A 14,630-nucleotide genomic window follows, 5' to 3' on the forward strand; every position below is an offset into this window, starting at 1 on the left:
TTTTAAATACCAATTAGTTACAAATGAAATAAATTATCAAGTACAAAACTGACTCTGTGCGATGTTTATATATTAATTTTGCATGACTTCCTGAATAATAGTACAGATATACATTATTGTAAGAATTGACTTTGAAATAGTAAAAGGTTAGTCATGCGTTCCTAATCTTAAGACTAGGAGCGTTGTTCGAAGCTCTATATTTGTTAAGCCACATATTTCAATTTTGAATTTTCAATCTTCTTTCTTCACAGATCCAAGGCAAGCCTGTGATTCAACAGAGAATCCTGCCCAGCCCAGTAGTTCTGATTCCTTCGATAGACACGCCACAGTCTTCCAGAAATCTTCCAGCCGGGGAAGAAAACACTAACATTATATTCAGTCCATGGAAAGCGTTTGGTCCTTTTGTGGATACTATACAGGTAAAATCTGTTACATGATTAATAATTAATTCTTCTTTGGGCACGATTTTTTTTTTATTGCTTACATGGTTGGACGAGCTCACAGCCCACCCGGTGTTAAGTGGTTGCTCGAGCCCATAGACATCTACAACGTAAATGCACCACCCACCTTGAGATATAAGTTCTAAGGTCTCATATATAGTTACAACGTCTGCCCCGCCCTTCAAACCGAAACGCATTACTGCTTCACGGTAGAAATAGGCAGGGTGGTGGTACATAGCCGCGCAGACTCAGAAGACGTCCTACCACCAGTATATGCAATTACAATTAGATTATACCAAAAACACGATTTTGCCTATTTCTACCGTAAAGTAACTTGGAATAGGGTTGTTGCTTATTTAAAATTTAGGATCCTCTTATCGAGAAAAAAAAATCAAATTACAAATTTTTACATTGGAAGAGTGAACGTTAATCACATAGAGGAAGTGTGAAAGTAGCCCCGCTGATTGTCAAATTAAAGATCGGACGGTTAGCGTGATATGGACATGTAGTGCGTAGAGAGGAGATGCATGTGACTAGGAGATGTATGGAAATATTATGTGAGGTAGAGGGGGAAGAGGTCGACCGAAGAAGACACCGATGGAGTGTGTGAATAATGATATGAGAGAGATAGGAGTGAGTGTTGAGATGGCGGCTGGTAGAAGAGAATGAAAAATAAAAAAATGGCTGTGCCTACCCCACCTAGTGGGATAAGGTGGAGACAAAGAAAGACATTTTCCAATTATAATTATCGTAGTACGTAGTAGTATTGGGGGTAGTGACATAGACATCCTCAACATAAATGCCGCCACCCACCTTGAGATATGAGTTCTAAGGTCTCAGTATAGTTACAACGGCTGCCCTACCCTTCAAACCGAAACGCATTACTGCTTCACGAAAGAAATGGTACCTATCCGTGCGGACTCACAAGAGGCCCTAGTAATTACGCAAATTATAATTTTGCGGATTGATTTTTATTACACGATGTTATTCCTTCACCCTGGAAGTCAATCGTGAACGTTAAGACGTATTTCATTATAAAAATTGGTACCCGCGTGGGATTCGAACACGGGTGCATCGCTCAACACGAATGCACTGGATATCTTATCTTTCAGGCCACGATTACTTCAAAAGTCTAATTTTCTAAAGATGGCAGATATCACTAAAAACGTATTTTTATAAATTTCACATTTCATTTGTTTTTTAGGATGGCGAGTTGCTGCCAAGTCAAGACAGCGTCGTATTACCGACGCCTCGTCACTCTGACATTTCCTTTGACGACGACACCGGAGATCAAATACCCACTACACAAACTTCGAATAAGGTATATTTTTGTGATTTATTGTGAGTCGATTTTATTAATACGCTTTATTAGCTTCAGACGTATGGATGTTTGTAATGGAATCTTTGAACATCATTTTGCCCCTCTTCAAAACGTCGGATCAACTCAAAATTTGGTATACTTATTTACGACCGATGACAATTCGGTATTAAAAAAAATATTGATAAAAATTGGAAAACAACAAAAAAATTAAAAATAGATACCTAATAGTTTAAAAAACCTAACAAAATACGCTTTTATAGAAAATCCAACTAAAAAATAGAAAATAAATTTTAATAAATTTGAATTAAAAATAGTGTAAGAAAAAATTATGTTATTGTAAAAAAGCGTGGGGTGCTTTTCAGGATATTATCAAAATAACCCTTATACTCATATCTGTTCATAAAATATTTATAGCTACTGATACCATGCAAATTTATTAAAATTTATTTTCTATTTTTAGTTAGATTTTCTATAAAAGCGTATTTAGTTAGTTTTTTTAAACTATTATTTATTTTGTTACAATCACTCACGGTGTGTGCGATAATTTCAATTTGTCTCTTCTTCAATCAGGTGGCGTCAATAAGCCAACTGTCGTTCATGGTTAGACCGGATAGCTTCGAGCGAGGCCAACTACGGTTGACCTGCATATCCAGCGTCCACTCCGTCTACAGCGAGCAGGCGGAGCTGGTCATCAATGAGGAACGGCCGCAGATAGCTTCTGTACTTGGCACTAGAGACAGCGCTGGAGGTATGTTGAAATGGAAACCATTGTGAACGACTATCATCCGTTTATTTGGGTATAGCGTGTGAATGATGGAGTAGACTTTATAGGGCTGCCATATTGAAGCTTAAACTCTATAATAATATTTAAAGGTTAATATTTAATCAATTTTTTAAACCAAACAATTTTCTCAGATAATTTCAGTATTTTAATGAATGTCTTATCAATTATTTTATGCCTTGGCTGAAGTTTATGGCACACCATCCATACCATTAGTAAAAATCAAGGATTTTTTTGAGTCTACATAAAATGTTGTATTCCCACCCACCACTAGTAGGGTTGTATGCTTGCCTGTCTACGAAAACAATTAAAAGTGAACAATATAACTTTATAGGACACATGTCTTTAATTAACTTAGTGCTAGTCCTAGAACTATTTATATTTTTTAAATTGGTCAATTTTGGCTATGAGTTGCATTGAACGACATTGATGTGGCTAAACTTTTTTATTTCTCTACAAAATACTAAATGCTTTAAACGAAAACTTATTAACGAAACTTCGACCGTGTGAGTTGTTGAACTTCTAATTTTTCAATAAAAACACTGGACTTCATCAAAACGGCTAATTAATAAAACCAAACAAAATACATTCAGCTATATTTTAAGTGCAATATTCGTTTATCGTTGTATTTAAAGAGGATTCAGTGTTAATCATGAGCTGAAAGCTTTCAGCATAGTCACGGCTCAGTTAATTCGGTAATACTTAGGGACGCGGCAGAGGGATCTCGCGCGCGTCAATAAATTGATCATGTTTTTTTTAAAAGTATTTTTCGTGTTTTATATTACATTGCGTGTTGATAAAGTAATTTTTGGGTTGTTTTCAATTTTGCGTTCAAAAAAGTAACGATTTCATTAACGAATTTAACTTTCTCTAATTTTCAATTTTTAATACGCTTTTATTAGCTTCAGACGTTACATATGTGTTAGTATGTTAGTACGTAACGGAATCTTTGAACATGATTTTGATCCCCTTCAAAACGTCGGATTAACTCGAAAGTCGGTATACTTATTAAGGACCGATGGCAATTCAATATTAAAAAAATAATTGAATAAATAATAATTGAAAAAAACTGAAATTCAACTAAAAAATAAAAAATAAATAATAGTTTAAGAAAACTAATAAAATACGCTTTTATAGAAAATCCTACTAAAAAATAGAAACATTTTTTTTTTATAAATATGTATTAAAAATAGTGTAAGAAAAAAAATGAATTTATTGTAAAAAAAAGCGTGGGTTGCATGGTATCAGTAGTTATAAATATTGCAAACACTCGATAAGCATTACACTCCTTCAGGGACAGTCGTGTACAAATATATTTTCATATTCTCATACAAACATCGCTTCAATGCGAGGATCACAAACGGATTCCACTCAACACCGCAAATATTGACTGCAACCAACTATGTAGTTATGCAATTCACAACTTTAGCTTCAACGGGGGACCTTTTAGGTAAATCGAATTTCGCTTGCAGAACTTATTTGCGGATTTCGTTTATCGAAATTTCATTCTTGTAACGTTGCATCTAGAGTTGCATTTCGTGCTTATAAAGCTATCTCTGTAGTATCGAAATGAAGCGAATATTGATGCGACTATTGCTATTATTACATTTTGAAATGAAAGTTATATATAACTTAGGATATAAATATTGTCTTCAAGATAGAGAAAATCGGTATTGCGGCTTTTTGAGATGATTTCAGAAAAGAAAGTGTTGAATTATATTTCAATCATGTTAATATAGCTATTGCAGCATGCCTTATTGTATAACACAGTACTAAGGCACAAATTCAAACCATTTCACTCGTTTAAAAAAAATTAAATTAAATGCTATGATGTACTTACCGTTTAAAATAATAGATTAAAAAAATCGGTTGTCTGTAAAGTCGGTTTACTGACGATAGTTGAACGTGATAACGTCAGAAGAAAATACTGATGGAATGGTTTCATTTTTCAATTATCGTAATTATCGTTGCTATAAACAATTGACACCACATTCACTTTTCACTGAACTTCATACTTGACGAAAACATGCACGCCTCAGAGCGAGGTAACGCCGCATGAGTCATGTTTTTTCGTGCGTTTTTGTCACTGACGAAAATCAACTAAAAATAGAAAATAAATGTACCTACTGTAAAAAAAAGCTGGATAGTGAACTCGTCCATCCATATAAGCAACCAACAATAGCAATAAAAGCAATAAAAAACGTAAGGACAAATCGTGAAAGCCTATTTAAAAACAATACGTGTTTATCAAACATTGTACGTAGCTTGGTAAAAACAAAAACTATGGTATTTTCCGTAGTATTACCGTACCTTGAAAAAGATACCCTCAGACACTGCCCACTGAGTTTCTCGCGAAGTCGTCGTGGCCTAACGGATAAGACGTCCGGTACATTCGTGTTTAGCGATGCATCGGTGTTCGAATCCCGCTGGCGGGTACCAATTTTTGTAATGAAATACGTACTCAACAAATGTTCACGATTGATTTCCACGGTGAAGGAATAACATCGTGTAATAGAAATGAAACCCGCAAAATTATAATTTGCGTAATTACTGGTGGTAGGACCTCTTGTGAGTCCACACGGGTAGGTACCACCACCCTGCCTATTTCTGCCGTGAAGCAGTAATGCGTTTCGGTTTGAAGGGTGGGGCAGCCGTTGTAACTATAATTGAGACCTTAGAACTTCTATCTCAAGGTGGGTGGCGCATTTACGTTGTAGATGTCTATGGGCTCCAGTAACCACTTAACACCAGGTGGGCTGTGAGCTCGTCCACTCATCTAAGCAATAAAAAAAAAAAAAAAAAAAAATCTTCTCAGTGGGTCGCGTTTCCGATTCGGCGGTAGATTTGGCGAAGCACTGCTCTTGCTAGGGTTAGTGTTAGCAACGTCCTCAGGTTAGATCTCCGTGAGCTTACCCCATCATAGGAAGGAAAAAAAAAAAACTTTAATGTTTACGTCCCGTATAATTGTATCTTCACAGGGCTCATTACTAAGCCGATCCTATTTTCTCGTAATATCTCTGTCAGTAATATAAAAGATCCTGGCAAAGGAAATGTGGTTTGATAAACCAATTTTCTGGCTAAAACACCGCTAGGAAATATAATTACAATCTGTGTAAGAAATAATAGTTAAGTACCATTTTCTCCCGGGTTTGTCAATCGATTTTCCTTTGTTTTTGTTTAAGATAAACAAAACGGTTAATTACCATTTTCCTCAGTGTTTGTCGACCAATTTTCTTTTTTCTTTTCGTAGCAACTGTTTGTTTGTTGTTTGTTTTTTTCTCTCTTAAATATCAACAAACAAATTAATTACCATTTGTCTCTCTTCTGTTTCTACTAACCGATTTTTTTGTAACAATTGACGAGCTATGAGATGACTTTTTAACGGGATTTTTCTTCTCAACATAGAGAAGACAATATGTTACCGTTTTCTGCCGGGTTTGACAATCAATATTACTGAATGTTTCGTACCGTTTCAAAATGACGTACCTTCGTTTGTGAACAAAAATAATATATGGAGATAGTTATTTTTTTATTCGCTCGCATTATGATGTCCATGGACTACGGTATTTATTTAACGCCAAATGCGCTACGGACCGCTTTTACATTTGCAATATAACTGTTATCGAACCATTTATCGTATGCTTATTCAAATACAGTGAACCGAAATAGATCCAAGTTAACGCATCTGAGCTAGTGTCACGAACTGAAACCTGTTCGCGTGTACAAACTGTGAAGGTCTTTGCCTGGTGAGCCGAAAATAATCGCTAAGCCAAACCGTTTCGATATACTGTATGCAATTGCACTGAATAAACATACCCCTATTAATTATAAACTGTACTGCATATCGGATACAATTTTCTAAATCAATTGATTAATGTTCATTAGCTTGTGTATATATTTTATGTTTTTATTTCTGTTTTTTGTCTTAATTGTTTAAAACTTAAACAGCATCAGGAAAGGTTTTTGTTACAGTAACAGTAACATACGGCGGGTAGTATGCGCGTTTTTTATTTTTTATTGGATAGATGGGTGGACGAGCTCACAGCCCACCTGGTGTTAAGTGGTTACCGGAGCCCATAGACACCTACCTCGAGACATAAGTTCTAAGTCTCTTGCTTAAACAGTACGCCTGCTGTGCAATGTTCGGTCCCAAATTGAATATATGGATACGCCTTTTTTATGCTCAGATGGGTGGACGAGCTCACAACTCACCTGGTGTTAAGTGGTCACTGGAGCCCATAGACATCTACAACGTAAATGCGCCACCCATCTTGAGATATAAGTTCTAAGGTCTCAGTATAGTTACACCGGCTTCAAACCGAAACGGCTTTACGGCAGAAATCGGCGAATGCAATTATAACTCTGACAGCATACAGTAAGGTGCGAGACCGCATTTATTGTCGCGTTATAGTTCAGCCCTTTTTCCTCGCAGCTTGATTTCAGTTTTATAACGTCTATTTTATATCTTCGAGCCCATATTACTCACCGGGCGAATTGCACAATAAAACCTAATCGAAATCAGGTAAAAAAAACCTCAAAGTTCGTACCAAAAATCTCTGGAACGTGCATACACCTTATCATTTTGTTTGTTGTAGCTCTCTTCTACGGTAAAAATTTTTCATCCGAAAAAAGAATTTCCCGATATTTTTTTCCCGCGTACCGCTTCAACAAAGCGCGGCATCTCTTCAGTCTCAGGTCCATTAGACGAGCATTCAAACGATGTCCTGTTTTTCTTCAATATGCCTGAAGCCCTAAGTCTTCATTTAACACCCTTTTCACCGTGGTTCTGCTTAACCCCATCTGAAGGGCCAACAGTTTCTGCTTACGTTTGGGATTTCTTTGAATTCGCGCCTTCACAGCTTTTATCACTGCTGGAGTCCTAACAGACCAAGGGCGACCACTTCTTGACCTGTCATCTACACTAGAGTCTTCATTGTATCGTTTGATGGTACGATAAACGAATCTTTTGGTTATATTCAAAATTTTCAGTATGTTAAAAATTTTAATTGGCGCGTAACCGCAACGATGCAACGCAATAACTGCAACACGGTCTTCTTTAAGCGTCCACTCCATATTTAAAAATGAGTAAAATTCTAAAAGTATACATTTTTATTTTCATGAACAATTCGAAATTCGAATTCAATAAACTTTTTTGTGGCCAGCATTCTAAAAGAAAAGTTTTTACTGTGTGACAATACTTATGACCTGACTAGGTAATTCGATGCAGCCTGCCGCACGCACGAAAAAACATGACTCATGCGGCGTCACCTCGCTCTGAAGCGTTCCATTTAAGGCTTGAAGTGCAAGCGAGAGCGCGCAACGTGCGACAAAGAGGCACAATCGGCCTCCACGTTCGGCGGCGTTCGACATCTGTCTCTCTCCTACTTGAGTAAGCGATGCATCCGCGTGGACAGCTGCTATACAATAATACATTTACATCTTTTCGTCAAGTATGAAGTTCAGTGAAAAGTGAAAAATAAAACCATTCCATCAGTATTTTCTTATGACGTTGTCACGTACAACTATCCTCAGTAAACCGACTTTGCAGACAACCAATTTTTTAGACTAGCTTCACCCCACGGCATCATCCGCGGTACGGAAATAGCCGCGGGTAACATCGCGGGACTCAGCTAATCTAAAATAAACTTAGTAGTAACTTAAATTGATCTCAGAACGTAGGTAAATGTCTTCGTGTAAAATTATAGAAAACAGTTTTCACTAATTACACATTGTAGTTTCAAATGAATTCTGAGGTTCCATACAAAATGAGTTTTGAAAATCTTTGACCAAGAATCGTAAAGAGTATATGAATATAAGAATAAGAGTATTTTTCAAAATTAATCTTACTTTTACACAGAGTAGAAAAACGTGTTAATTAATTAATAAAGTCAAATATTAGTATTAAGATGTTCGTAAAAAAAACCGAAAAGTAACAATTAAACAATAATTAACGAGAATTATGGCTTTTCGTTTCTTTACGACAAATAATTTTGGACGCTTTAAGCTTTTTGTGCTGCGAAAAAGTGTATCGATATTAACGATTAACTATCGATAACTTTTATTTAAAATATCTATTTTCACAATATGAAAACTGAAAACGCGAAAAAAATTATATCCTTCAATAATCTTCATAATACTCGACTATGTCGACTCGATAAACATGCAAAGCAATTAACTAATTCGTGATATTAAAAATATTTTATTTTGGTGGTATTATTTGGTGGTACAGCAAATTATGAACACCCAATGGTAGGAGAAACTGAATTTCGTGAAGCATGTTTTGTGGTTTAACTGATTTTAACTAGTTCACTGGTAAACTTATTCACAAGATGGATAGCCGCGTTCACGTAACCATGTCTGTAAGCTGCAGTGCTAATTTATCAATAGGAAAGCCTACCTGGGCATCTAGGACATACGAGGATCCTACAACCACGGACGACGAGGCCGCCAAACCAAACAAAGCGATACTAACAAACTTATCGATAGATATTCACCCCATCACTACGGTCCATCTCTTTGCCCATTAGCGCTATTACGCTAATGTTGGGCCGGCCCGAAACGCCCCCCTAATTACAAAACAAAGCTTTTTAATAAAGATATTTCTTATTTAACCGCTCCGAAATTAACCTGGGAGGGCGGCACTCATTCCGTGTAACGTTTATTCTAATTCTAACATTGTTTTAGGTTAATGAATATCATTTAGCCCTTTGTTAACGAATAAATTGTTTAATATAATTGTGATTTAGACGGTTTGCATCTGCATATTGTAATGGGGGTTTTAAAAAGATTAATGATATTTTGGATGTATTAACAATATTGGTTTTAATACGCTCTTATTAGCTACATACGTATGTATATAACGAAATTTGGTATGCTTATTGAGGAACGATGACAATTCAATATTTAAAAAAAAAAAGAGATAAAGTTGAAATCCAACTAAAAAATAGAAAATAAATTTTAATAAATTTGAATTAAGAATGGTGTAAGAAAAAATGATTTTATTGTAAAAAGAAACCGTGTAATGTTTTTTTTATTGATTTCTTGTATTTTTATGCTTAATTAAAAAAATAATATTAACATTATCTGCACTCATTCTCTATGTTCTCTATAAGTGTGGTAAATTTCATACTCCTCCCTTAGCGCAATATTTGTAAAAAGGGATATAAAGTTTTTGCTTCACGCATTAATATATAAATGTACTATGAATATTATAAAATAATATACTATGAATGTTAACTTGTAATGAGTGACAATATGCATGTAGTGAAGTTTAGGGTATACCACTTTCTAGCCTCATCATCTAAGCCACTAAAACAGTGAAATACCAATAATACAACAATAAAAAATTAACTAAAGAAACATCAAGGTCTTACCTTGTGTGCGAAATTAAAAATAATCCCATAAACTGTTACTTTTAACATTAGATATCAACATATCATTCATTCATTTATCAATACCCAACGATAGGAAACTCACTTTCATTTAATTGTAAGAGTCCATAAACATCACCGCGACAAAGCTGTTGCCCAATTTGAAACGTAGGTACAATGGCTGTCTGACCCTTCAAGCCAGAGGATAGTTTGAATGGGTCTATAATTAGAGGCTTAGATAATTACCATTAAAATCTTCTGACCTTAAATAGGCATTTCAATATGAACGGCATTTATATCTTTATATTAATACGTGAAGCAACAACTTTGTATCCCTTTTTAAGAAAATTGCGCGAACGGAGGAGTATGAAAATTTCCACACTTATAGAGAATATAGAGAAGAAGTGCACAATGCTAATATTTTTTTAAAATAATGCATAAAAGATACATTAAATAAATAAAGAAAACATTACACACACTACATACCATGTATTTGACGCACACACGCGTGCATACTATTTATTGTCAAACTTTTGTTCTTGACGTCTGTTGTCAAATTGAGAATAGAATATGGTTTGTCTTTGATAATATTTCTTATAGTGTAGTCTTGGTGAAATTCGTGAATATAGAAGTATAAAATACAACCATAATAGTGTACAAACTTACAATTCCAATTAATTATAGTCGAATTTCGACCACCGCGGGACCTCTAGTTTAAAGAGAAGTCTCACAGATCAACTCGTCATAAAATATGTTACATCATTTTCATTTGATTGTGCTGAACCGCTTATTCGGATTTCGGCAAATATAACACCGAAAAAAAAAAGCTATACACCGATACAATATCATCACCAAAATGATTTACAAGCCATAAAAATTCGTTTAACCCCCAAACGACTACCGGAGCGCTTCTACGAATATTTAACAAAAAAAAAAAAACAATTTTCACGTTCCGGCCATTCGTAATACAGACAATAGTTACCGCTCGTAATATATGTGTCGCAATACATGAATGTTTGTATTACATATATGCACATATATGTTTCCGCCGTCGACGCGTTAAACGTAAGCAATAATGTTAAAGAGTTATACAATTTTATGTAACGTATAGCCTTTATTGCTAATACTGAACAATGGTTTGACATATATTAGCAAATTAAATGATAGACATCAAAAGATGTCCAATTAGAAAAACGATTAAGTAGATGAATAGGAAAATTGGCCATTGAAAAAAATTGTTATTCATATCATTATAAGTCGGTACGTAAAATATTTTACTAGCAACAATACTCTAAATTACGTAAAAAGATAGTAGGATAAAATATTGCTATCAGAAATAAACAACGAGAAAATTTGAATATCTGCTGCTCTTTTGCCGTCTTGTAGTGTCACGCCCAACATACTCCTTTCCATTCACCTTTGACACGATCTTAGTTTTAAAAGATGTTTTTGAGTCAATGCTCATATTTGGCACCCAAACAATTTTATACTGTCGTTTAAATGAAGCTAAAATGGAATGGTAGTGGAATGAATGATCGTGATAGATTGTTTGTATTTGTTTGATATTAGAAAACAGTTTTTCTCCTATCTATTTATACGGAAATTTACTGCGTTCTAATTTTAAAGTGTAGTTCATAGTAGTTTCTTTTTACCTACCTATGCCGATAGCCTTGAGAGGCTATTTCAGTTTTACCCTAGCGTCTAGGTGAGCTCTCGGGGCTCAAAACGGAAGTACGGCTAGCAGTGGCTCTAGCAAGAGCAGTATTTCGTAGAATCTACCACTGGATCGGAAACTCGGCCCACTGAGAAGATCCGACGAGAAACTCAGTGGGCTGTGTCTATCTATGTGTTAGTATGCGAGCCCTTCGTCGCCAGTGATGGGTTCAGCGGTACCTAAAAATATCATTGATGGATCGGGAGGATCGGTGATGACGTATTTAGGGCGACGTCGATTATTTACAGTAATTTCAAGGTGGATGACAGTGTTAATATTGTCATGACTAGAAGCTTTGGTGACTGCCTGATACCTTTGATACCATCGCGGGGTCTCATACAATTATTTTTTATTTATTATTGCACCTTGAGATATGAGTTCTAAGGTCTCAATATAGTTACAACGGCTGCCCCACTCTTCAAACCGAAATGCATTGCTGCTTCAAAATAGGCAGGACGGCGGATACTCGTGTGGACTCACAAGAGGTCCTCTTCTTAGTCGAATACTTCATTCCTGAAGGTCGTGTCCTTGAAAGCCCTTCGTGGCTCTTTGTACCCTCAGCTTCCATTTGCTTCGGTTTTCGGCTTCTCTCAGGACGTTCGCAACAGAGAGTCCAGTGATCGCAGTTATATGATCCGACCAACGGTTTGGTGGCCGGCCGGCGGGTATTTTCCCTTCCACCTTGCCCACCACAATCAATCTTTCAAGGTTGTCTGGTAGCCGCCGAGCAATATGACCAAAATAACCAAGAACCTTCTGGTAGCAAATCGTCGACAGTCTCGTTTCTATACGAAGTTGCTCGAGGACAGATTTGTTTGTTCTCTTGGCGGTCCACGGTATATAGGCGGAGTAAAGATCAGTTATCTGAGATATGCGGACGACGGATCTTTGCATCTTCGGAGAGGGAGCTCGCCGATCTGTTCAGCAGAGTGGAGCATAAGAGCGGGCTGGTGGGACTCACTGTCAATAGGTCCAAAACGAAAGTCATGCTTATTGATAAGGCCAGTCAACTCATTAGGACAGGCGTGACTCTCGAACGTAGAATTTGTTGGAGAGTTTGTCTACCTCGGATCTCTACTTACTGACCAGGGGGGAAGCGAACGGGAGATCAACAGAAGGAAGGAAGAAGGCCAAAGCTGCGATGAGCAAGCTTACACGTATTTGGCAGGACAGAAAAGTCTCCAATGCTACCAAGATGAGACTAGTCCGGACGTTGGTTTTCTCGATTTTCCTCTATGGTGCAGAGTCGTGGACGATTCGAACAACAGAGCGGAAAAAAATAGAAGCGTTCGAGATGTGGTGTTGGCAAAGAGGTCCTATCACCAGCAAATATGTGGAACCAGTAAGCATGTCCATACTATGTGAAATCCACTGTTTGCTTCATTATAGAATAACGAAAAACATTCCACATTGTATTATTAAGCATGCATTAATTAACTGATAAATTGACGGATGACGTATACAAATTAACTTGTAACACATCGTATATTAATTAACCGAATGGATTATAACGAAATCGTTAATTAATAAATGATTAAATTATTTTGATCGTGTTGTTTCAGTTCATATTGTTGGCTGGTCAATTACTTGTTAGGTTTTTTTTAGATAATTACTACGAGTATTTTATGTTCGGTGCGGCAGGCAGCGGCTTGGGTCTGCCCCTGGCATTGCTGATGTCCATGGGCGACGGTAACCACTAACCATTAGGTGGACCGTATGCTTGCCTGCCTATAAAGACAATAAAAAAAGTTCTCTTTAGATAATTTGTTGATTCTGTTGTTAAGAGCCCGGGCGGATTAGTACCAGCAACCTGAAAATTTTATCACGAAGCAACCACGAGCTTTAGCATGAAAGTTGTTGTGTTAAATTATTACTAGATGATGACCGGTATTTTTTTTTGTTTGTTAAATAATATAAATAAACAATTCATTTTCTTGGTCTAACTTTAAACCAAACGCTCATTGGCTTCGGGTGGCTTAACAACACCATCTGCTGAAATAGCTTTAGTGTTATTGTGTCTTTAAAGCAGTTAGTTGCTTTCAATTATGAAAAATAGTATAATTATTCGCCAATAGATGTCGGGAAGAGTCATAAAATTGATTGTCGATAAAGTTGATTATTGAAAACACGAATAAAACAACATTTTCTGATAATAAATCGTAACTAGATCGATTTATCGCCCCCGAAATCCCCTGTATACTAAATTTTGTGAAAATCGTTGGAGCCGCTTCCGAGATTCAGATTATAGATACAAGAATTGCTCTTTTAAAGGTATAAGATGATATATGATACGCAAAGACAAACATGATATGGAACTGATTTATCTGAAATTATTTGATTTCGAAGACGTCATGGCCTAAAGGATAAGACGTCCGGTGCATTCGTATGTTACGATGCACCGGTGTTCGAATCCCGCAGGCGGGTATCAATTTTTCTAATGAAATACGTACTCAACAAATGTTCACGATTGACTTCCACGGTGAAGGAATAACATCGTGTAATAAAAATCAAAACCGCAAAAATTATAATTTGCGTAATCACTGGTGGTAGGACCTCTTGGGAGTCCGCACGGGTAGGTACCACCACTCCGCCTATTTCCGCCGTGAAGCAGTAATGCGTTTCGGTTCGAAGGGTGGGGGTAGCCGTTGTAACTATACTGAGACCTTAGAACTTATATCTCGAGGTGGGTGGCGCATTTACGTTGTAGATGTCTATGGGCTCCAGTAACCACTTAACACCAGGTGGGCTGTGAGCTCGTCCATCCATCAATGCAATAAAAAAAAAGAAAAAAAAAAAACCTACATCTAATGCAATACAATAGTTTAAAACTACAACAGCATGAAATCGATTAGCGATGTGACGAGACGAGGAGCAATAAGATTATTGTCTTAGTGAAATGGGAAACTTTAGTAAAGTCTTTGAATGCGCGAGTAAAGTCTTTGAATCCGAGAAGCACTCTCTACGAAATTGTTTCATTTTCCCCCATTTATGCATTTTTGCAGAT

The 14,630-nt window shown here is 36.4% G+C and overlaps 1 protein-coding gene across 3 annotated transcripts in view; it reads left to right on the forward strand.

Annotated features, from left to right (window-relative positions):
• LOC114240187 (uncharacterized) overlaps positions 1-14,630 on the forward strand; it is a 321,109-nt gene that overhangs the window by 267,778 nt on the left and 38,701 nt on the right. For all 3 annotated transcript variants that reach the window (XM_089736651.1, XM_089736653.1, XM_089736652.1), the window contains exons 6-8: positions 252-419; positions 1,645-1,761; positions 2,332-2,509. In XM_089736651.1, coding sequence (XP_089592777.1) covers positions 252-419; positions 1,645-1,761; positions 2,332-2,509 — 463 coding nt within the window. The remainder of the gene's footprint in view (positions 1-251; positions 420-1,644; positions 1,762-2,331; positions 2,510-14,630) is intronic.

This window comes from Bombyx mandarina, chromosome 22 (genome assembly GCF_030267445.1).
Source record: "Bombyx mandarina strain Sakado chromosome 22, ASM3026744v2".
Classification (NCBI taxonomy): Eukaryota; Metazoa; Arthropoda; class Insecta; order Lepidoptera; family Bombycidae; genus Bombyx; species Bombyx mandarina.